This window comes from Denticeps clupeoides, chromosome 15 (genome assembly GCF_900700375.1).
Source record: "Denticeps clupeoides chromosome 15, fDenClu1.1, whole genome shotgun sequence".
Lineage (NCBI taxonomy): Eukaryota > Metazoa > Chordata > Actinopteri > Clupeiformes > Denticipitidae > Denticeps > Denticeps clupeoides.
The window spans coordinates 8,352,944-8,374,511 of record NC_041721.1 but is presented as its reverse complement, the minus strand read 5'-3'; the positions used below and the strand labels follow the sequence as shown (position 1 = coordinate 8,374,511).

Here is a 21,568-nt window from a genome sequence, read left to right as displayed (position 1 = left end):
CTGTCTGTCTCTCAGGTGTACGAGATCCTGCGCCGCACCGCCTGCACGCGGACGTGCCAAACCATGGGTAAACGCATCTGAACCGCGCTCGGCTGCCAGCAGGGACACGCGCGGGCTTATGGGAATTCCGGGGAAAGCCGTGCCCGGGGGCGAGAGGAGTGTGTGTGGGCACGGGGCCGCGGCGCCCGTGGCCAGAGCCGCCATATGTTGCTTTGGACGGGGGAGTAGGGCAGAAGGAAGCCCCTGAGAGCTACTGGAGAGCAGAAATTCAGGCCAGCTCAGGAGGGGACGCGCTCTCTCACCCACCCTCGCACAGTTTAGCCGTCTGCCTTTCTCCTGTGTTCTTTGTTAAATGGGTCACACAGTTCCAGGGTTTGTCTCAGAAGTGTCCCTGCTGGCTGGATCTGGGAATCGTGTTATTAATTGCAGGCTAATCGCTTAACTTTTAATGCCGCTCCTTAGAGGACTGCTTAATTACTTTGATTAAAGCTTGTGCTCTACATGTCAGCTGTCCTCCGTCTTGAGAAGTTTCACCAGATGGTCTAGGTTCAGTGAGAAATTAGGGACCTTGGGTGCACATTTTATTGGCTTTGTGGGTTGTGTGTTCATACGTTCCTCTCCACTCTCCTAGGGATCACCACCCTAATAGCAAAAGGTGTCTATGAGTCGGCATTCCCACTTCATGATGTGAGTTGCCCTCTTTTGCCTGTGGCCGTATAGATTGTTGGGAACTGTGTGTAATTCTTTGCTGGTGACCTTCTCCTTCTGCTCACAGGGGGATTTTAAAGGTGCGGAAAGTGCAGAGGAAAGGAATGACAGGCAGGTAGGTGCTCAGGCTGAGTGACATGACCAAATAAAAAAAAAAAACACATATATTTTATATTTATATTAACATATATATCCGGTATATCATGTTTTGATATGTACAGTACAGGAAAACATCTGGACACACCTTCTCATTCAATGTGTTTTCTTTATTCTCATGACCATTTACGTTGGTAGATTCTCACTGAAGGCATCAAAACTATGAATGAACACATGTGGAGTTATGTACTTTGAACACTCTTGGCATTCTCTCGATGAGCTTCAAGAGATCGTCACCTGAAATGGTGTTCCAACAGTCTTGAAGGAGTTCCCAGAGGTGTTTAGCACTTGTTGGCCTCTTTGCCTTCACTCTGCGGTCCAGCTCACCCCAAACCATCTCGATTGGGTTCAGGTCCGGTGATGAAAATAAAGAAAACACATTGAATGAGAAGGTGTGTCCAAACTTTTGGCCTGTACTGTATTATAACCACAACTTTTTCTAGCCTGGTATTTTATGTCTGAGAGTGACAATCTCTATAATTGTCATTTCTCCTCATTACATTGCTTACGTTTGCAACACTGCGTATATTTCATAAACTGCGGTTTAACCACAATAATAGATTTGAAACCGTAGTGATAATTATTTATGAGTGTTTTTCTCATGTTTCAGATTTTGCATGATGAATGGGCGAGATATGGGGTGTTCTATAAGTACCAACCTGTGGACCTTATTAGGTGTTTATTTACTTATTTATTTATTACCGAACGCAGGTTATTACGACATGTCCTCCTGTCCTGAGCACCATCTTACTTTTGTCTCAATTTTCAACTCAGGAAGTACTTTGGGGAAAAAATTGGCCTGTACTTTGCCTGGCTCGGTGTGTACACCCAGCTGCTAATTCCGGCGTCCCTGGTGGGCATCATTGTTTTCTTGTACGGCTGTGCCACCCTCGACACCAACGTGCCCAGGTAGGTAGTGGTGCCTGCGGGGCTTTAGTATCAACATGAGGAGTGGCTGGCATACAAAAATGTCACAGGAACAGGTGACCCCTCAATCATTTTCCCTAAAAGACTTGTGCCTAATTATGTAATTATTTTTAAGTTGATTTGTATTCCTGAGTCATGCTTCAAATGCATAATGCATTTTACTGTCCCAGATCTTAAATTTACATTTATGAGGCCAACCTTTGTCTTTTGCATTTGTCTGTGGCAGTTTAGAGATGTGCGACACAATGCAGAACTTCACCATGTGCCCGCTGTGCGATGGGGCTTGTGATTACTGGGAGCTCAGTACGGCCTGCAGCACCGCTAGGGCAAGCCACCTCTTTGACAACCCTGCCACGGTCTTCTTTGCCATCTTCATGTCCCTGTGGGGTAGGCAATCTTTCCCCATTTCCCCCCTCTCTCTTTATTCCTGTCATTGCAGACAGTAGCTGTCCTGTGGTCAGAAACTGAACACTGATGAAGAGCTAGAAATTGTGAACCATATATGGTATATAAAGTGAAGTGATTGTCATTGTGATACACAGCACAACACACGGTGACACAACAAAATGTGTCACCGTTGGTGAGCAGTGGGCAGCCATGACAGGCGCCCGGGGAGCAGTGTGTGGGGACAGTGCTTTGCTCAGTGGCACCTCAGTGGCACCTTGGCGCCTCAGGATTCGAACCGGCAACCTTCTGATTACGGGGCCGCTTCCTTCACTGCCCACTGCCCACCAGCGCCCCGTATAATGCTAAATCAAATGCACTGCACTTCATATAATTAATTTTATTCATTTACAATATACAACTATATCTGTATAAAAACTGATGGTGAACAAGATACTATTCCATGAACAAGATACTATTCTTTTTAACATTGAAGCTGATGGATACCAGTTTCATTCAGCAATCAACAACCTTTATGTTTCACACAAATTCTAACATTGCTGGATGTAATGTACAGTTAAGAGCCTTGTTCAGAGGAATAACATTAATGAAAAAGCCATGGCTCTTTTGTCAATTCTGAGATTGTGAACAATATTAGGCCAATGTAACTGCCATTAGACCCCGTTGTTGTAGTCTCTAAACCAATACTTTTATCAGCAGTGAATTGACTCTCCACTTTTGAAGTGGACAGCAGATTGAACGCAGCTTCACGTTCCACAAACATAGGAAAGCACCAGATGAACGGATACACAATACTTGCAGGGGCGGACATGGGAAGGAGATAGGCAGCAAGATAGAGGGATGTCACAGAAAGGGGGATGGAGAGATGGGGCAGATGAAGATTATACCGTCTGTGACACAGCAGATGAATGGCTGGAGCATTGTGTTTCCACTCCTGTCACTGCCTCGCGATCGGGGCCGGACCCTGACATCAGTGCACTGGCTGACGGGTGCTTTGTGTCGTGTGGGCTGACAGCAGCTTGTCTTTCACAACCGCGTGTGGCGAAGGGGCCTATGCATTATTACGCACAGCGGGACCTCCACGTGGGGGACAGGGGGACAATAGATATTAACGACCTTCCCAGACTGATGATATTTAGTGCGCGGGTTTTCGAATCGTGTACATTATCAGGCGAATTTTTTAGACCGCGAGGGGATTGCAGTTGTTGTTCTTCCAAATTAAATTGTGGCTTGAAGCAATACCCTGCAAATATCACAGTTCCTATCCACAGCAGATGTTTATTGGCTAATAAGCAAATACTAATGGTCCAGTGACACTGTGGAGTTGCAACACTTAAGAGTGACAGAGTAAAATGTTCTTAACATCCCTTTGTGTTTGTTATTTTGTGAATGCAGCTGCCATGTTTCTGGAGCACTGGAAGCGACGGCAGATCAGTCTGAACCACAGCTGGGACCTGACTGGTATGGAGGAAGAAGAGGTGAGGGTCACTTAGCACCTCAGGAGTGAGACACATGCAGTGACGCACCATTCGAAATTAATTGTGCCTTATTGCTATTTTAAGGATAACAGACAGACCTTGACTTGCCTCAATTCAATTCCTTACTAGAAGGTGGATTTCATAGATTTTTATAAAACTGCATGCTAAATGAAAAGTGGGGCGTGGTTTTATGGCAGTTATGGACATTGTTAGGCAAAGTAAGTAAGACTTTTTAAGATGGCATTAAACATTAAAGAGTGGATCTAATTTGACATCACATTTTTATCTTGAGATCTTAAATGCTCTGTGGGCAATTGGTAACCATCCAGTCAGAAATATATATTGATAGATATGTCACGCTGGTTTGATATGAGGAAGGAGATCCAGCGATGGCTGGACATGGCGAGGAAGAAGGACGCATACACACGACATCACGAGACGTCACAGGGGTTAACACATGGTGAACAGGACAGGGGAGACATCAAGTAACAATGACCCGATGGCGAACAGACACGAACAGGGCAGCTTAATACAGTCAGACACAGGTGAAAACCATCAGGAAACATAATAGCACAGGATGAACGTGAAACGCCGGTCCGAACTCCGGACCCGAAGATGGCCCCTTCAAAAACTGGATCCTGACAGGGGGGTTTCTGTCTCCCAGAACATGATCTTTAATTATAATTAACTTAAAATGGCAGGAGCTGGACTGACAACTCTCACACACGCTGTTCCATAATTTTGGATGATTTAAATCCACGGCATCAATATGTCACATGTTAACAGGTCATTAAATATTGTGAGAACTATGGAAAACAGTCTTGTCTTATTTTTTTCTATCTCAAAGTAATAGTCCAAGTACTATTTGAGTTCCATTTGCTCAAGGCGCATAACTTGTCCTTGATTTCTTTCCCTTGCTTTCAGTGGTAACATTTTTGACCTCTCTGCAAATTGAACTGCCAGCTGTGATGCATCACATAATATTCTGAACACCATTTCCCTTAGGAACATCCACGCCCAAAATATGAAACTATACTGCTACAGAAGAGGCAGAGGAAGATGAGGAACCAGAAGAAGAGCAAAAATGAGGTTGGATACACAATGTTGATTTAGTCATTATCATCTAGAAAAGTAGCTGAAACCAGGGACTTTTGAGAGCAAACTGTGATAAGTTTGTCTGGACCGGACTGTTTTGGAAGAAGTTCTGCCCTGTATTTTTTTCCGAGGGGGGATGAACAATCGAAGCCAAATGATGAGGGCTGGGAATTCATATATCCCATCATGCATTTCAATGGCCTTAAGGATTTGGCAGTGAGATGGTGAAGCTTGCACAGGCTTCGAGAGGGAACGGACGGAGGTGGAGCGGAAGAGACGGATGGCATTTGCTAGTGGAACAGATTGGGCTCAAAATTCAGATCTGGCTAGTTATGTTTCCCTGCCCCTAACACTTCTCAGCTGGAGGGCTTTACAGGCACCACATTTGTGTTCATTTGGCCCGGTCTGTCTGTTCCAGCATGGCAAGAGTGCGGTGGAGAGTGGGGAGTCCAGGAAGGACAAGTGGAGGCAGAGGCTGCTGTCTGCTATGACAACGGGCATCCCGGTAAAAAGAAAAAAAAAACTCTCCTCCGTCCCTCTGTCTTTCTTGGGGCTTTATTTCTGTCCTTTTTCGTCATAGACCTTTTAAGAACTGGGACATCCTCCCAATCTTTATGTAGATTACTTCCTGTGGAAAAAAAAAAAAGACAAGGAGAGGAGGTCACATCTTGTTCGCTCACCTTAACAGCATTCCTGTCTCCAGTCTCACCTCCCCTGTGTCTATCAGGGCCTTTCTCATTTCCTCTGAATCTGTGCAGCGTGTGTCTGTGGTCTTATGGGCTCTGATTATGCCACTCTCTCCCTTGGGTCTCTGGGGAGGCTGGATATTTCCAGCACTTAAGGCTGATAGCCCCCAAGACATCAGCGCTGTTCTGCTCTAATTGTGTGACTTTGGAACCCTGAAAAGTTTGGAAGCTTTTATATTCTAAAAAGATGCAATTTGTCTGATGTCAGTTTTGGTTTCCCCACTTTCAAAGTGAAACATCCTTGGATTTGCTCACTTGAGGCTTGGAGCTCTGCATCTCATTTATAAGCTAGGTTCTCTGTGCCAGTGTACATTGTGCCTCATGCATAAAGATTGACTCATTGACAGATTACTGTACAGTCATGCCCAAAAGTTTTAAGAATGACACAAATACTGGTGTTCACAAAGTTTGGTGCTTCATTGTTTTCTTTTCATCTTTTTGTCAGTTGTTTCTGTATTGAAGTATAATTACAAGCAGTTTCAAAGGCTTTTATTGACAGTTTCATCCCGTTTTTGCAAAGAGTCAATATTTGCAGTGTTGGACCTTTTTTTCAAGACCTCTGCAATTCGCCCTGGCATGCTGTCAATCAACTTCTGGCCATGGACCCAAAATTTCAACGTTTTGTTCTCTGAACCATCATGCTGTAAAAGACATTGTTCTTCTTTCTGGGATGGTTGGGAGAAGTTGCTGTTGGCGGATGTTTTGGTACTATTCTTTATTTGTGTTCTTAGGCAAAATTGTGAGTGAGCCCACTTCCTTTGATGAGAAGCAGCCCCACACATGAATGGTCTCACCTTTTGTTCTCCAGACAATCATTTTTCCAGATGCCCCAATCAATTGGAAAGGGGCTTCATTAGAGATGAAAGGACTTTATAATAAATGACTTTACTCCAGCAGTCCTCAGCAGTCTAATCCCTGTACTTTTTACAGAATATCAGTCTGTCTGGTTAAGGAGGCAGCCCCGTAATCAGAAGTTTGCCGGTTTGAATCCCGATCTGCCAAGGTGCCACTGAGGTGCCACTGAGTAAAGCACCGTCCCCACACACTGCTCCCCTGCTCACCAAGAGTGATGGTAAAAAGCAGAGAACACATTTCACTGTGTGCACCGTGTGCTGTGCTGTGTATCACAATGACAATCACTTCACTTTACTTTACTTGACGTTGTTCTTGGAGAGAAGTTGCTTCTTTGTTGCTCTTGACACCAGGCCGTCCTCCAAAAGTCTTTGCCTCAATGTGGGTGCAGATGCCCTCATACCTGCCTTAGGCCATTCCTGATCAAGCTCTGCACTGGTGGCACCCCGATCCCGCAGCTGAATCATCTTTAGGAGACTGTCCTGGTGCTTGCTGGACTTTCCTTGCACTTGCTGAAGTGCTTGCTGGACCCTGAAGCCTTCTTCACAACACTTGAACCTCTCTAAATCAACCTAAATGGGAATGTTGATTTAGGTGCAATCTTAGTAGCAGTAATATCCTTGCCTGTGAAGAGGTTTGGGCTGCTGGTATCAGTGAGCCAGGGGTGCAGCAGTCAGCTCCGCTTAAGGCCGATAAAATGGAAGAAGAGAATGGTGTATGGTAGTCAGGGAGTGCTGGTCGGTGGGTGCAGATAGTGATGCAGGAGCGGCGGTGAGGAGCGGCATCAGACCACTCAGTGTGGGCACCAGTGGTGGAGCTTCCAATGTGGGTTCTGGCTGTGGACATGCATAAATGGCTGGGAGAAGGTCGGCCCAGAGTACACCATCACCCAGTACCTCACTCACTTCTGGACACTAACAATTGTCAACGTTGCTGGCAGGGTCATCTTTCAACTAAAAAGACTCCTGCCGTGGGTAATCCCAGTCGTTGTCTTCAAGGGATGCTGTAGTGAGCTAACAGTGGAGAGGTCGGACCCTTCATCCATGTTTGCAGTGACACTAGGTTGGACACTAGGTAGAGAGGTTGGACACATTATACTATATAAGCAATGGCTTATAGGAATAGGAATAGGTGAGGCCAGGGAAGATGGTCATTTCTGCTCATACAGGAAGTAGATACAAGGTGAAATAAAAAAACTTTTTCGTGCTTTGCTCAGTGGCACCTCGGTGGTACCTTGGCGGCTCAGGATTTGAAGCGCCAACTTTCTGATTATGGAGCCGCTTCCTTAACCGCTAGGCCACCACTGCCCACAACACACAGTGCAGCAGGGTGCAATGCAGGTTGCTGTTCATGGGTCTATACTGCTGCAGGACAAGAAGGATGTGGTGCTGACACCAAATTATACCTTCATTGGTACCTTCCATATTGCAGGGTTCGACTTGCTGTGGTAATGTTAGGCAGGGGGTTTTAATGCAGTCAAAGATAAATGTTGGTACAATATATATTATTGGAATAAATGTCAGAAAATTTAGATACACACACACACACACACACACACACACACACACACACACACAATCGACCTATTTCTTATGCAAGTATTTAGAGCCTGAAAGGCTTATGTAAGATTTGAGGAAGAGAGTTCTAGTCTAATTAGTTAAATAATTTACAGCATTTAGCCGTCACCCTTATCCAGAGGGTGTTACAATCAGTAGTTAAGGGTTAAGTGTCTTGCTGAGGGATGCAATGGTAGATAGTGGGGTTTGAACTTGTGAATTTGTGGTTTTCTAATTTTTGCTTCACTCTTGTAAGTAATTATGTAAAGTTGTTTATATTATTTAGCAAGGAAACAGCATAAATTGCAAGCATGTGAAACAAAAATTAATTCTCATTAATTCTGGTGTTTTGCTGGAGGACTGTTTTGTCCATCTGACTGGCAAGAAATGTAAGACAGTGAGTGTGTGACTATACATAGCCTATACAGTACTGTAGTCCATCATTATGTGTGCATTAAGCTGATTATCAGGTGGTTTGACATTATTGCAGTTGCCTCACAGGATGTTAACTTCTTAATACAACATGGCAGTCTTTCTGGTTAATTTATTAATTAATTTATAATTGTTTAATTGGAATTTGATATTGCAATCCACAATATTAAAATAAATCAGCTATTTGTTATAGGAAGGTTGTACCCTTGTACGACATCATCCCATTTCTTTCCAGGGTGCCAAAGGTTACCAAAGGTGTGAAAGTTAATTGGCAGTGGCTGTACCTGTTGCTATGGGTGTCCGGAACAGTGTTTTAGGTCTCATTAGGCAGCCCAATCCCAACTCATTTCTCCATGGAGCTGTGGTCACTGTACGGTGGCTGGCCCACATCACTCACCCTCCCCGGGAAACACTTCTGTTAATTAAAGCCAGATTTAAGCAAGCCCAGGCCTGTAGTCATTTTTGTCATTACATTCTTTCTATCCTCGTCCCTTTCACTGCCAGGCAGTTTTCATACACAAGTCTGGAATGACATTTCGCTTCCCATATCCATCATGCATAAGTGAAAAATGCAGGTCACAGTTTGATTTCTTTACTGCACTGAAAAAGTAAAGCGTAACAGTCCCTTGTCCAATGTGTTAGTAGTTAAAAATATTATTTTGCTCTTTTAAACTAAATAGTCTAATTTATGTTTATGAGTAAATTAAATTATTTTTACTTTACTATAATGCTACTGACAGCGTTTATTTTTTTTGTCTGTTTTTTGACGTTACGGCAATGCTAAAATATTGGGTACCTTCAATTTTTTTTCTTTTTGCATTGTGGTGTAGGTCCAAGGTTGAATGCCAGGTTCTGTATTGTTATTATTATACCACAGTTTCTGCTACCTTTGGCTTCTACCATTAGGGGTAACTTCCTGACTCAACCCTGCCTATTTACACTGTCACATGCGTCCCATTAAATCTTTTAAATAGTGGCAAAAGTCTCTTTCATGTCAGTCAGGAAGCATTGTGCCACATGAGGCAGCAATAAAGTAAACAGGATAATAAGGTAGAATGATATTTAAAGAGCTGTGTCAATGTATCTCTCAGTCAATCAAAATGTCAGAATAATATTAATACTGCTAATAATACAATGAATAATACAAATAAAAAATACATTGTTTATTTCAATGTCTAGTTATATACTGACACACTGGATAATACTGTTTGTGAGAAAGGATTGAAAAGTCAAAATTGTCCATGGCAGCACACAACTAATTAGATGTCATCAATAGCCTGTAAATAATATGTGTGTCATGCTGCACAGAGGATAGAGGACACATCTGCAAGTTGTTCATTAGACTTTAATGAGAATAAGGAGAATGTAAATGGGGACATGACCCTAAAAGAAGGCAGAAAAGCTGTGGTACAGGCCATTTAGCCGCACACAAGGCTAAACCGGGAGAACAATACAACTAGCCAGAGTTGCAACTAATGAGGAGAATCAAAGGAACCCAAATTCATGGCACCAACAAAGAATTTAAGTCCCATGGTAAGGACAGTAGTCATTTATAAATTTTAATTATTGTCCTAAACCTAGCTGCATCATCACATTCTGGCAGATTTGCAGGCACAGATCAAATTTAAACTACGATTTAAATTTAACCTTAAGTGCTGGGCCAATTGGATTGGGCCTAAACAGATTTTGTAGTCCAAGACTAATCTGTGTCTGTGCCATAATTGCCCCTAATACGGTAAATCAGTGTGGTGTTACCCTTAAGATGAACAGCTTACAGGTATATCTTTTAAAGAAACCATTGTGAATAATAGGTAAATGTTAGAGGCTTCAGCAGAAGAGATTAATCTTTTTTGGAAGATGTTTGCATGTTTTAAGTATAGCCATCAATGTCCCAGATTCTGTTGCCTACAGGCAGTCTTGACCCAGATGTTTGATTTGGAATCACCATTGTGTTCCCCTTGCCCCATCGGCCACTAAACGTGTCTTCTGATGATGGTATTTTTGTCCTGCCATTATCCTTGTATCACTTGTGATGTACAGGGTAAATTTGTCATTGGTCTCAGTCGCATGATTTGGTTTAGTCTTGGAGACACTATGCCGGCTGAGAGACAACAGCGGCAATGTTAATGTTTTTATCGTTATTTATTAATAGGCCGCTGGCTGTCATGGGGCAAATGATGCCATATTGTTGTGTCTCTCGTTTTGACTTTCTCCTTTATTTGATAGTCACTAGTTCCGGCACTGTGGTTGAGGGCAAGGGGGTCATGTTGTTGGTTTATTTATGTTTTTTAATATCATTTCACTAAAGATCTATGATTGTAGTGGAATGGAATGCATGTGATGCTAAATATTACAAGGGCTCCTTCAAGTTGAAGGACGCTCTGTATGTGATCGTTATTGGCCATTGGAATGTACGGTTCTTGTTCTCATAATTAATATTGAATTGGACCAGGAATGCCACAGATTTTGTTTTCCTCTCACTTTTCTATCATTGCTTCTACTTTTTTTGATGAGCTGACCCATAATCCTGACGGTATTTGGGTTGCGCGGCAAGACGACACTGTCCAGCAGAGAGAGCCAAACTCCAGGGATCTGTGTGTGTGTGTGTGTGTGTGTGTGTGTTTCAGTCTTCACTGAAATGATATCCATGAATGTGTTTAGTTCACCCTCTTTGAGATTTGCATTACTGGCTGCAGAGATTTGGTAATGATGAACCTTGTATCTTAGTTTTGATTGGTGTCTTTGTTTGTGATGTGCCACATTATGTTTTGTGCCTTTCTGGCCTTTCTGGCAAAATATGTAAATTGCATGTAGATATGGGTTACATGGATGCTGTGCATGGTTGAGAGGAAAACCAGTATGTTAATGCAGCCCATTTCTATTTATGTGTGTGTGTGTGCTGCAATAAAGTAAAGTGAAGTAAAAGTGTAGCTGGGACTGAAAATGGTGTTAGATGGAGGTCACTGAGAAATCTTCTGCATTCACCATTCACTTAAAAGTTGATGTCCTATTCAAAACGCACACACACATACACGCACGCACAAAGCCCAACAAGCAGGTCACATCAGCCCCTCTTTTCTTGGAACAAAGTGGTGGGTGGATTGCGCGACACATTTAATCTAAGCTTTATTTTTTTCCCATCCCATGAGGTCCTATATTGAGAAGACGTCATCACCGTGAAGGAATGTAGGCAACTGCCTTGTTCTCCTCGAATTCTTATTTATTTATTTTTCTGTCACACATCACACAAAGGCTACCGGCACAAAATGAGTGGGCAGTGGCGCCAGGAGTGTGACGTCAAGCCTGAGCTGGTGGGTCCTTGCTGCCGGGGCGGGGTGGGTGGGAGTAGGATGGGGTGACATATGGCACAGAGGAAATACCCAGATTGCTTATCCTGTCCATAATTTTCAAAAGGGCTTAGCGTGCAGGCGGTTTGGATGCTATTTGACGCATTTGGTATTGGGGGGGGTGACCTGGGGTCTGGGTGTCAGTGTGGACACGCATTCATTTGCTCTAGTGCATTTAGTGACACGCACTAGTATATTGGTTGTGATCTTGGAGAACAATTTGGATTATAAATGCATAATTACCTCTATAATTTTGAAAAATTCAACCATGATCCTACCCCTAAGTCATAGTAAAAAATATTTTCCTAATGGGATTCAGCTTCTTTGCAAGGACATTTGGTTCCCGTGGAAGTGTCTAAATATCTGAAGTCAGTACATTCATGTCATATTTAGCCGCATATTTACCACAAAGGTTACTGACTGTTTACATCATGCTGTCATTTATGTGCATTGCTGTAGGATATGTGGTTGCTCCAGATCTATTTGTGGTGTAATCCACTGATGAATTTGGCAAGAAAGGGAGCCCTCAAGCTGTTAAATGCCAGGCATGGTACCCAAGTCTGGGCTTATGGCTCAGTTTTGGAATGCTTAAAAATGTTGCCTACGTTTCTCTGGGAACAAGCGCACACACACTGAAATATATGCATACTGTGAGTAGGGAAACCCCACCAAGGGATTTGCATGGTTACAGCAGGATATGGCCTCCCCTGCAGGGCACGTCTGCAGGCCGTCTCAGGACGGAGGGCTTAGGGGGATATTGTTCACCACAGCTGTCCACACCCTTGGTACCCACCACCCGTCTGCAACCTACAGCTGTGCGGTTGCTTTCCCAACCCACACCACTTAACTGCCAGCACAGATGAGGTTAATCCTGTGAGCCACATCGTTGACAGCCCCCACTTCTGTTGGCCTCTTTCCACACTGACATGCAAGCACATGCAGCTGCACAGATGTTAGAAGCGGATTCAACCAATCGGTGACGTCATCGGTGGCCTCCATAAGGGTTCCTCCTGTTTTTTTTTTGTTTTTTTTACACATGCTGACGATGGCTGACCTGCCCAGGAGCAGTATAATAACAGCCTTAATGGGTTACGTTCATACACCATTTCAATCTATTGTTCAATAAGACATCAATTTACTGCCAAGTAAAGTAACCTACAATTTAATCAATATGTCACATGCACAGCTATTGTGCACCATCGGACAGTTTCCATTCTGTACACCCCTAATGCACCTTGTACACAGGGGCATCATTGGACAACACAAATGTGATCTCTGGATCATGCAGGAATGATATTTATCACTGGTCGCAGATTCTGTGTACAAGTGTAGATATCTTAATTTGTTCAGATTTTGTCTTTTGGGATTAATGTATTTGCAATATCAACAAAATATCGTCCCGACCTTTGTGCTGTAGTATGTGAAAGGTACATCTTTTCTTAGGTCTGGGGCTTGTCACCTTGTGTGTTTTGTGTGCTAGGTGGTGCTGTTGCCTAAATAATGAAGCCAATTAGAAGAGGCAAAATCTGCTTTTCAATTTTGGGTCATGGCAATTTTTTGGAAATTGCTGTTCACAAAGTAGTCTGTTGGTAAAAAGGTGAGCCATAGACTGCCTACTGTAAAAAGAAAAACTGTGTATATAACTGGATAATGTTTCAATTGCCAGTGTACAGTGGGGACAATATATATCATATTGATTTATAATGACTGATTTAATAACAACCTAATAGAACTGAGAATTTGATATTGCATTTTATCATGGCACTAATATTCAAAGAAAAGTGATTCCAGTCTGAAAACAGTTTTATGAGAGAAACAGGACATACTGTCCATTAGGACGCTTCTGCTAAGGTCTGAATGAACATGCGATTTGTGTTGTGAAAGATAGGACTTTTTAAGGCAGCTCAAAATTGTCATTACTCTCACTCTTACTTACTTTTCATAACTTCTAGTCCTAGTCAGCATCGAAGCTGCCAGAGCCCATACCTGGACACTGGGCACTGGGTGGGGACTGGAGGAAAAACATGCATTCAAATTTAGTAAAGCAATGCTGTTTGTTTCAATACTTTATAGTCATGCAAAAAAATAATTTTAATAATTTCTCATTACATTTAAAAATGTAATGAGAAATTAAACAGAAAAATCTGCATAAGTGTTTTTTTCTGCAGTACAATATAATGTTTTATATACCTATATAAACAATATGTTTTAATATATGTTATAATAATAATAATATGTTCCAATAGGGCTTCATACGTCTTCATTGGTATATGGTCACCAGTCCTGTATATTTGGTCAAGCTAATCAATTAAAAACTAATAATCATATTCCAGAAAATCTAAATCAAAATTTCATACTATCTTTGTATAATTGTCAATTTTGTAAACCTCATACTATGGGTGAGATTTTTAGAGGTTGCAGGCTCAGTCCAATTTCCTGAAGCATATATGTTCTATTTATTTAGTGTGTACTTACTAAATAAATAGAACCTTACTGAGCCTTACTCAGACTTTCTGCGGGCTATTTTTGATGCAACACCTTCCCCTTCATTACACGACAGCATTCCTTTATCCTTATACTCAATGGGGAATGGACGCTCAAGCCCTTTTGCAAATTCCTGTGGCCGCCTAATTGCATTCTCGGTTCTACTGTGTGCCCATATTGCATCTTGTGGCTGTTGCATTTTTTACGCTGGATTTGTGTGGCGATGATGTGTGTCCGATGCTGCCCGTACAGGCAGTCACAGCTGCGCAGAAGGGATTCAGCCCAGTCGTACAGCGTTTCCTCCCCAGCTTCTGTTTCATCCCTCCTGCCAGAAATCTTCTAGTAATGGGCAACCCCCCGATACCCCAACACTATGAACTGCATTTACATCAATTTGCACTGTCTATTTTCATTAAATTGTTGATGCCAACATGCTGTTCTTGGCATTATTGTCATAGATGAAAATACTGGGAATGCTTTTGGAGTAAATTGGAGAAAAAAGAGGTCACACAGGGTCACTGACAAACCGGTATCATGAATTAATGAAGAAACACGTAACGTTCCAAAGGTGTGGTTTGCACACTTACACAGGCATAAGAAAACCTGGGTTCTAACTGTTTCCTGTTCCTGTTTTGTTTCCTCCCACATTCCAAAGCTGTGCAGGTTATATGAACTGGTGATCACAATTGTTCCTGCATTAAGTAACTGAGTAGATCTTGGATTGTTTTTTTCTTCTGTCTGATTAAAATTATTACTGCCATTAATACAGTCAGATTTGCACTAATGACATGCATGGCTCAAGCATTTTATACCAGACACAATTTTTATGTATTTATGACGGCTACCATTTTAGTAAAATTTTCTTTGGTTGTGGGTTAAGAGCACTTGCTGTACTTAAGATATTTTTCTCCCACAGCCCGGACAAGAGAAGCTCACATGGAGGGACAGGATACCAGGATACTTCATCAGTATTTCCTCTATACTATTAATGGTAAGGTGGAGTTAGAAAACGTAGAAAAACGTAGAAAAAAAAAACAAGGCCTATGGGCGTTTATGCATCACACTCAGATTTTACATCAGTTGAAAAGGGAGCTGAAATTGATCTGCTATACTTGTTTTGATTGTTAGAGGCACAATGCAAGATGAATTAGTGTCACTGTCATTATGTTCTTATTTTTAGTAATTGAACATTTTCTGCAAAAAGACTAAAAAGAAATAATAATAGGCGAGCGTTACATTCTCCTTTTCTCTCCTCTGCCAGCTTTTTCTCACATTTATACCTTTTCCCCTCCCTCTCTTCTAGTTCGGTGTGACATTCTCAGCTGTGTTCAGTGTAATTATTTACCGGATCACCGTCTCTGCGCTGATGGCAATGAGCACAGATGGCGCCACAAAGGCCAACATCAGAGTGACAGTCACTGCAACTGCTGTCATCATCAACCTGGTGGTCATTCTTATTTTGGACGAGATTTATGGGACGGTAGCTGTGTGGCTCACAGAACTGGGTGAGAAGAATATAATTCTCATAACTATAAAAACATTTATACTTATATGTATATAAATGCTTATTAAGATTATTTAATGATGGTTTCACCCATTTGTACTACTGGAGTTATTTGGGTTATGTGGCTGCACTCTAGATTGACAGATGGCTACTTGGACTAATGTCATGGTATGGTAAGGTCCTGATAATACAATTCAGTAACAAGAAAATCACATGACTACATGGCCTAAACAAACTGCATCCAGGAAATAACACGATGGACACTTACTTAGTAATTTTTTTCCAGTGGGCAAACGTAAGCATAATTTGTAATTATTCAATAATAACTAGTTCCGTTGAATTATTTTGAATTTTTACTTTTTGACGTTCTGTTTCTGGTTCCATATATAGGTCTCACTCTGAAAGGAGGGGGCGAGGCACAAGTGCATGACTTTATTTCACTCAGACATGAACATAAACAGGCATGGTGGCCAAAACTTAATGGGCCCTATTTTGACCCCGCAAGCTGATCATCTAAGGCAGGAATACCAGGGCTAAGTGGCAACACATGTTTGGGTGTGTTTGTACAAATGGCACGTTGAGCATGCAAAAGAAACAATAAGTAATTATACCATGAATATTTAGCCATCAATTTTATATAGGATAACCATGGTCTCACCGCTGCATCATATTAATACAGACAAGCAATGGTAAAACACTAACTCGTTTTTAGGTCGTAGTCTTCTTTTTATTCTTCTATTATTTAATATCATTTATAGAACTACAACCTCATGTTCCCTTTACCAATGGCCATAGAGGCTCATATAATTTGTTAGTGTAATTATTTCATTATATTTCATATGTGTAATAAAATGATGTCTACTGTAAAATATTATGCTCTTTATTTGTGCCATAGTGAATGCTATTTCTGGCACCATCTTGTGCTCAACTTTTTTAACGGACTGCGCAAAGAGAATCAATGTGGTTTTCAAAAGTCTTTAACTGTAAGCAAGTGCATGGCTTGAACATTGTACAGCATATTTCACTCAAACATAAACATGACTGTAAATGGGCATGATGGCCAAAACTTTCATATATTCACTCAGGCATGTTACAACAACAGACTATGCAGTGTTCTACACCACAGCACAGTACAGACAGGATTGGAAACTCTGGAGAGCTTTTATCCTATCAATATCAAATATAATGAATGGCATGTGATGTGGTTTTGTGGCCTTGATGTATTAGTCTTACAATAAGCCGTTTAGATTAGACATTTAACATGTCGACTCTGGTTTTTAGTAATCAGCCCCGTAAGCAGCCCCACACATGAATGGTCTCAGGATGCTGTACTGTTGGCACGATGGTAGTGCTCACCTTTTGTTCTCCAGACAATCATTTTTCCAGATACCCCAAACAATTGGAAAGGGGCTTCATTAGAGATGAAAGGACTTTATAATAAATGACTTTACTCCAGCAGTCCTCAGCAGTATAATCCCTGTACTTTTTACAGAAGATCAGTCTGTCTGGTTAAGGAAGCGGCCCCGTAATCAGAAGTTTGCCGGTTCGAATCCCGATCCGCCAAGGTGCCACCGAGGTGCCACTGAGCAAAGCACCGTCCCCACACACTGCTCCCCGGGCGCCTGTCATGGCTGTCTTCTGCTCAGGGTGATGGTTAAAAGCAGAGGACACATTTCGTTGTGGCACCATGTGCTGTGCTGCAGTGTTTCACAATGACACTTTAATTCATTTGACTTTCCATTTAATCTAGTCTGTAAGTATATGTGTGTGTGTGTGTGTGTGTGTGTGTGTGTAAGAGGTCTTTTTAATCTAATTGAAGTATTTTCCTAAAAAGGAAGGTTTTTAGCTTGCGTTTCAAGATCTTTAGTGACTCAGCTGTTCTAACATGTAGTGGAACTTCTTTCCACCTCCCAAGTATCCGAGACAGAGTACTTTAAGAGATGGTGGTACCAGTCGAGCAGTGCTGGAGGATCAGAGAGGTCAAGGTGCGAGGGTGCCACTGACCCTTCCTTGGCTTTGTAGACCAGCATCAATATTTTGAATCTGATGCAGACAGCTACAGGAAGTCAGCGGAGGGACTGTAACAATGTAGTGGTGTGGGAGAATTTGGGAAGGTTGAAAACATGTCATGCGGCAGCATTCTGGATCAGCTGGAGAGGTTGAGTAGTGGTTAAATGAAGACCAGCCAGAAGTGAGTTACAGTAGTCTAGTTTGGAGATTACTAGACTACTGTTTATGCTACTAGACCACTTTTGGAAAATGGCCATTGTTACATGAAAGGGGTCCCAAAAGTTGAGATATTTATTGTAATGACAGCTAGCATTTGATCCTGTGACCCCGCGGTATATCCTGATGTTTAGGTTTTTTTATATGGCATGTAAAATTAAGTGAAATTTGTCTGAGAATCATTCTCTTCTTAATCTGTCCTTTCCTCAGAGCTAAGAACCCTCTCTATCTCACAGCCTGGCACTCGGCTCTGTTATGAATATTTGATGGGGCTCATCGTGGCCAGTTCTGAGTAGCTAGGAAACACACAACACGTCAGTTGTCCATCACAGAAGTTGTCTCTGAGAGGGGCTTTAATAAATGAATGCCCCTGGAGGCTGAACAAGTTCCAGCCTCTTCCTGTCTTGCCTAAATAAGTCATAATTCCCAACAAGCTGTTCACTCTCCAAGTCTGACCACATATAGTGGGGCTGGTATCAGTGGTCACTGGTAGCCTCCTTCCTAACACTGTTTGGACGAATAATGTCAGTCAGCATCTGAAATGACCAGGAAGTTTTGTTTTCCTTGCTATTATTTTTCTCCTTATTTTGTGCTGCTTTGCTATTGTAGTGAGTTTAATCCTTTATTAGTAATATTCAGTCACAGCAGAGAACCATGGGAGGAGCAGGGAAGGGGTATGACATTTAGGGACCCACTCGGGTGTTAGTTGGTTCCTTGGTTTCTCAGATGTCTCTCCAATGATTACATTAGTGTCACTCATTAGGTTCGACGTATGTAGCCCACCCTTCCCAAACAGCCATGCCTGGTCCCTCTTCCTCCTGGGACACCAGCAGACTGTGGTGCTCCTGCCCCACCAGGTGGTGCCAGTTTGATGTCTTGTCAGTCCAAATTGCCCTAATTTTCCATTTAGTCCATTTTAAGAAGATTTGTTCTTGTGTTTTGGCTCTTTCTTTATTTCTGTTTCTTTCATCATTAAAAGTCACTATATCATGCAAATGTGCCTGCTGCTATGATTTATTCGTTGTGATACAGACCAACAGATCTCAGACTTGCCATAATTTGCTGTTACTTCACCTCCACCATCACAAAACATCTTAAAACCCAGTCGTTTAAAAACTCAGTAATTGACACTTCCTATGTGACCTTCAATCAAATAATTGATTTGTATGATTTGTCTAAATTGTTTACTTGTGTTTCTCAACCCTGTTCATGGAGGACCAACATTATGTAAAACCTGTCCCAATCTTTAATTGTCTATTAAGCCAGACTGGAGGGTCCTGAATACTATTCTAGATCTGGATTGAGAAGAAATGGTTTGAAGGTTGATATGTCTTGATGTTACTGTAAATCTTGCAAATTAATCGATGTAAATGACAGTGATTCCTCGGTTATAGTCATTTTATTATTAATGGATGATATTTTTTATTTCCAGAGATTCCCAAAACAGAGACCAACTTTGAAGAGCGTCTGATTCTCAAGGCTTTTCTTCTAAAATTCATGAACGCCTACGCCCCCATTTTCTATGTGGCCTTCTTCAAAGGAAGGTGTGTGCTGGCCTTTATTCCTTGTTGTGAGTTAGGGTGAGATGTTGATGAGATGTGGCTGGGAAGTGTGTCAAGTGGATGAATGAAGCTGAGAGGGAGAAGGCAGACACTCTTAAGAGATGCCTGAAGTGTTGTAAGAAAATGTCCTCTACTGGACGCTCTCTCTCTCTCTCTCTCTCTCTCTCTCTCTCTCCCACATAGATATTTGTTCATTGCAGTAACAATAAACGACATGTTTAAGGTTTAAGGTTTCGATGCCCTGTAAAGGTGAGGCCATTGCTGACCTCCTTCCTGTCACAGGTTTGCTGGACGGCCTGGAGGTTACGTTTATGTGTTCAATGACTACCGTATGGAGGAGGTGAGTCCTTGTGTGTGTGTATGTAACATATATGTTTGTTGTTACTGTAAGGGTTAACTGATTTGGGTGTTGGTGTGTGTAGTGTGCTCCAGGAGGCTGTCTGATAGAGTTGTGTATTCAGCTAAGCATCATCATGCTGGGGAAACAGCTGATCCAGAATAACATCTTTGAGATCGGCATTCCGTAAGTCTGTGTACACACACACACACACACACACACAGTTCAATCTTTTCATGTCCTCTTCTTTATTATACTACTATGAGAGTTTCTTTCTACTTTTTGCCCCTGCTTTTCCCTCTCTATAGCTTTTTGTTGTAAACAGTCCTGAACTCCTTTTTATAAAACTGGATAAAAGTGGGAGCCATCGCAGGTCTGGTTCTGGTTAAGGTCAATGTCCAGTTGTACAGTTGAAATCTCTAGCACAGCTCTAATAAAGCACTTTCCATCAATCTCCAGATCAGAATATTTTCATCTTTCATCTCTATGTCTTTCAAACCTCACATTCCAGTACTAGTGTGCATGTTTACACAGGTGATTTCTTTTTGTGAAATGAAAAATGCCTGTTGCTGCCCTGTCTGAATGGCCATCTTATGCACATTATTTGAGCCCCATACACAGCAAAACATAATGCACTGTGTTCAGAACAGTCATTTCACCTACAATACTTTTATTACACCAGATTACATTCACAGGCCTGTGCTCCCCCATGCATCTGTGGGCCTCGGCAGCCCATGGTTTCTTTCCATAGGTCCTGACCATTGCAGGCCAGGAACATCACACCCATTTTGTACATGTTAGAAGCCAACTGTCTAGCCATCACAATTTGACCCTTTGTCCTTAGATTCACGCAATGAATTTCTGCTTCCAACACATCAACTTCAAAATGTATCCCACACACTGCCAGGTCCCACTGTAATGAGAGAATAAAAGTTTTTTACTCAACCTGGTCATTATGTTATGGCTGATAAGTGCATTCATCTAGTTTCATTACTTCATATCTGTACCAGCTCATTCATAAACACAAACCCATACACTCATCTGGACACACACCCACATTCCACACAGTTGCCTTTAGGCAGATGGAGCGTATGGTCAACTATGTGATCTCTGTTTCCTTTTGAACCTCAGGCACTAAATACTTTTGCCATCTATGCACACACCAAATATGCATGAATAGCAAACGAGTGAGTGACGGAGAAAGTGGCAATGGTATTGCATTTGTGATTGTGTGTGTCTGTGTGTGTAGGAGATAGGAAGAGGGAAATCTAGGCTGTGATTTCCCTAGAGTAGTGGAATGGACCTAAATGCTGCAAAGTCCTTTAGTGGAAATCCCTCTTTAACCTATTTCTCCATAGAGAAACATGTCCTTCAGAAGAACACACACTTGTTTACCTTTTTAATCCTTGTTTCACACGGCAATATAACAAATATGCCAAATTTTAAGGATTGGCATGTGTCTTTACAGACAGCTTGTTGGATCCTCTGGCTCAGTCCAGGTGAAAATTTTTGGGGTGTTTTTGAAAACAGTAAAAAGCTGTCTTACCTGTTTCAAGCCGGAAAGAATGGAGGGACCATGCTTGTGCAGCTTAACAATCCTGACACATTCAAAGACAGAAAGCTTTTTTGCTTTTTGGTATAAGAAGGTTGTGCCTGCGAATGGCTGACATGAAAGCCAAATTTATGTGCAGATTCTATCTTTTAAAGGCTATAGTCTTAAACCTGGTTACAATCCACTGGTGCACTTTCCCCC

The 21,568-nt window shown here is 42.0% G+C and overlaps 1 protein-coding gene across 4 annotated transcripts in view; it reads left to right on the top strand.

The window, feature by feature from the left end:
- The window catches only part of ano2b (anoctamin 2b), a 42,090-nt gene that overhangs the window by 7,308 nt on the left and 13,214 nt on the right, over positions 1 to 21,568 (top strand). For 3 of the 4 annotated variants that reach the window (XM_028954861.1, XM_028954863.1, XM_028954864.1), the window contains 14 exons: positions 16 to 67; positions 632 to 687; positions 776 to 823; positions 1,475 to 1,539; positions 1,639 to 1,773; positions 2,018 to 2,178; positions 3,592 to 3,674; positions 4,680 to 4,763; positions 5,188 to 5,274; positions 15,103 to 15,177; positions 15,490 to 15,691; positions 19,349 to 19,460; positions 19,761 to 19,818; positions 19,901 to 20,001. In XM_028954861.1, the coding sequence (XP_028810694.1) occupies positions 16 to 67; positions 632 to 687; positions 776 to 823; positions 1,475 to 1,539; positions 1,639 to 1,773; positions 2,018 to 2,178; positions 3,592 to 3,674; positions 4,680 to 4,763; positions 5,188 to 5,274; positions 15,103 to 15,177; positions 15,490 to 15,691; positions 19,349 to 19,460; positions 19,761 to 19,818; positions 19,901 to 20,001 (1,319 nt within the window). The remainder of the gene's footprint in view (positions 1 to 15; positions 68 to 631; positions 688 to 775; positions 824 to 1,474; positions 1,540 to 1,638; positions 1,774 to 2,017; positions 2,179 to 3,591; positions 3,675 to 4,679; positions 4,764 to 5,187; positions 5,275 to 15,102; positions 15,178 to 15,489; positions 15,692 to 19,348; positions 19,461 to 19,760; positions 19,819 to 19,900; positions 20,002 to 21,568) is intronic. The other variant, XM_028954862.1, reaches the window with a different exon arrangement.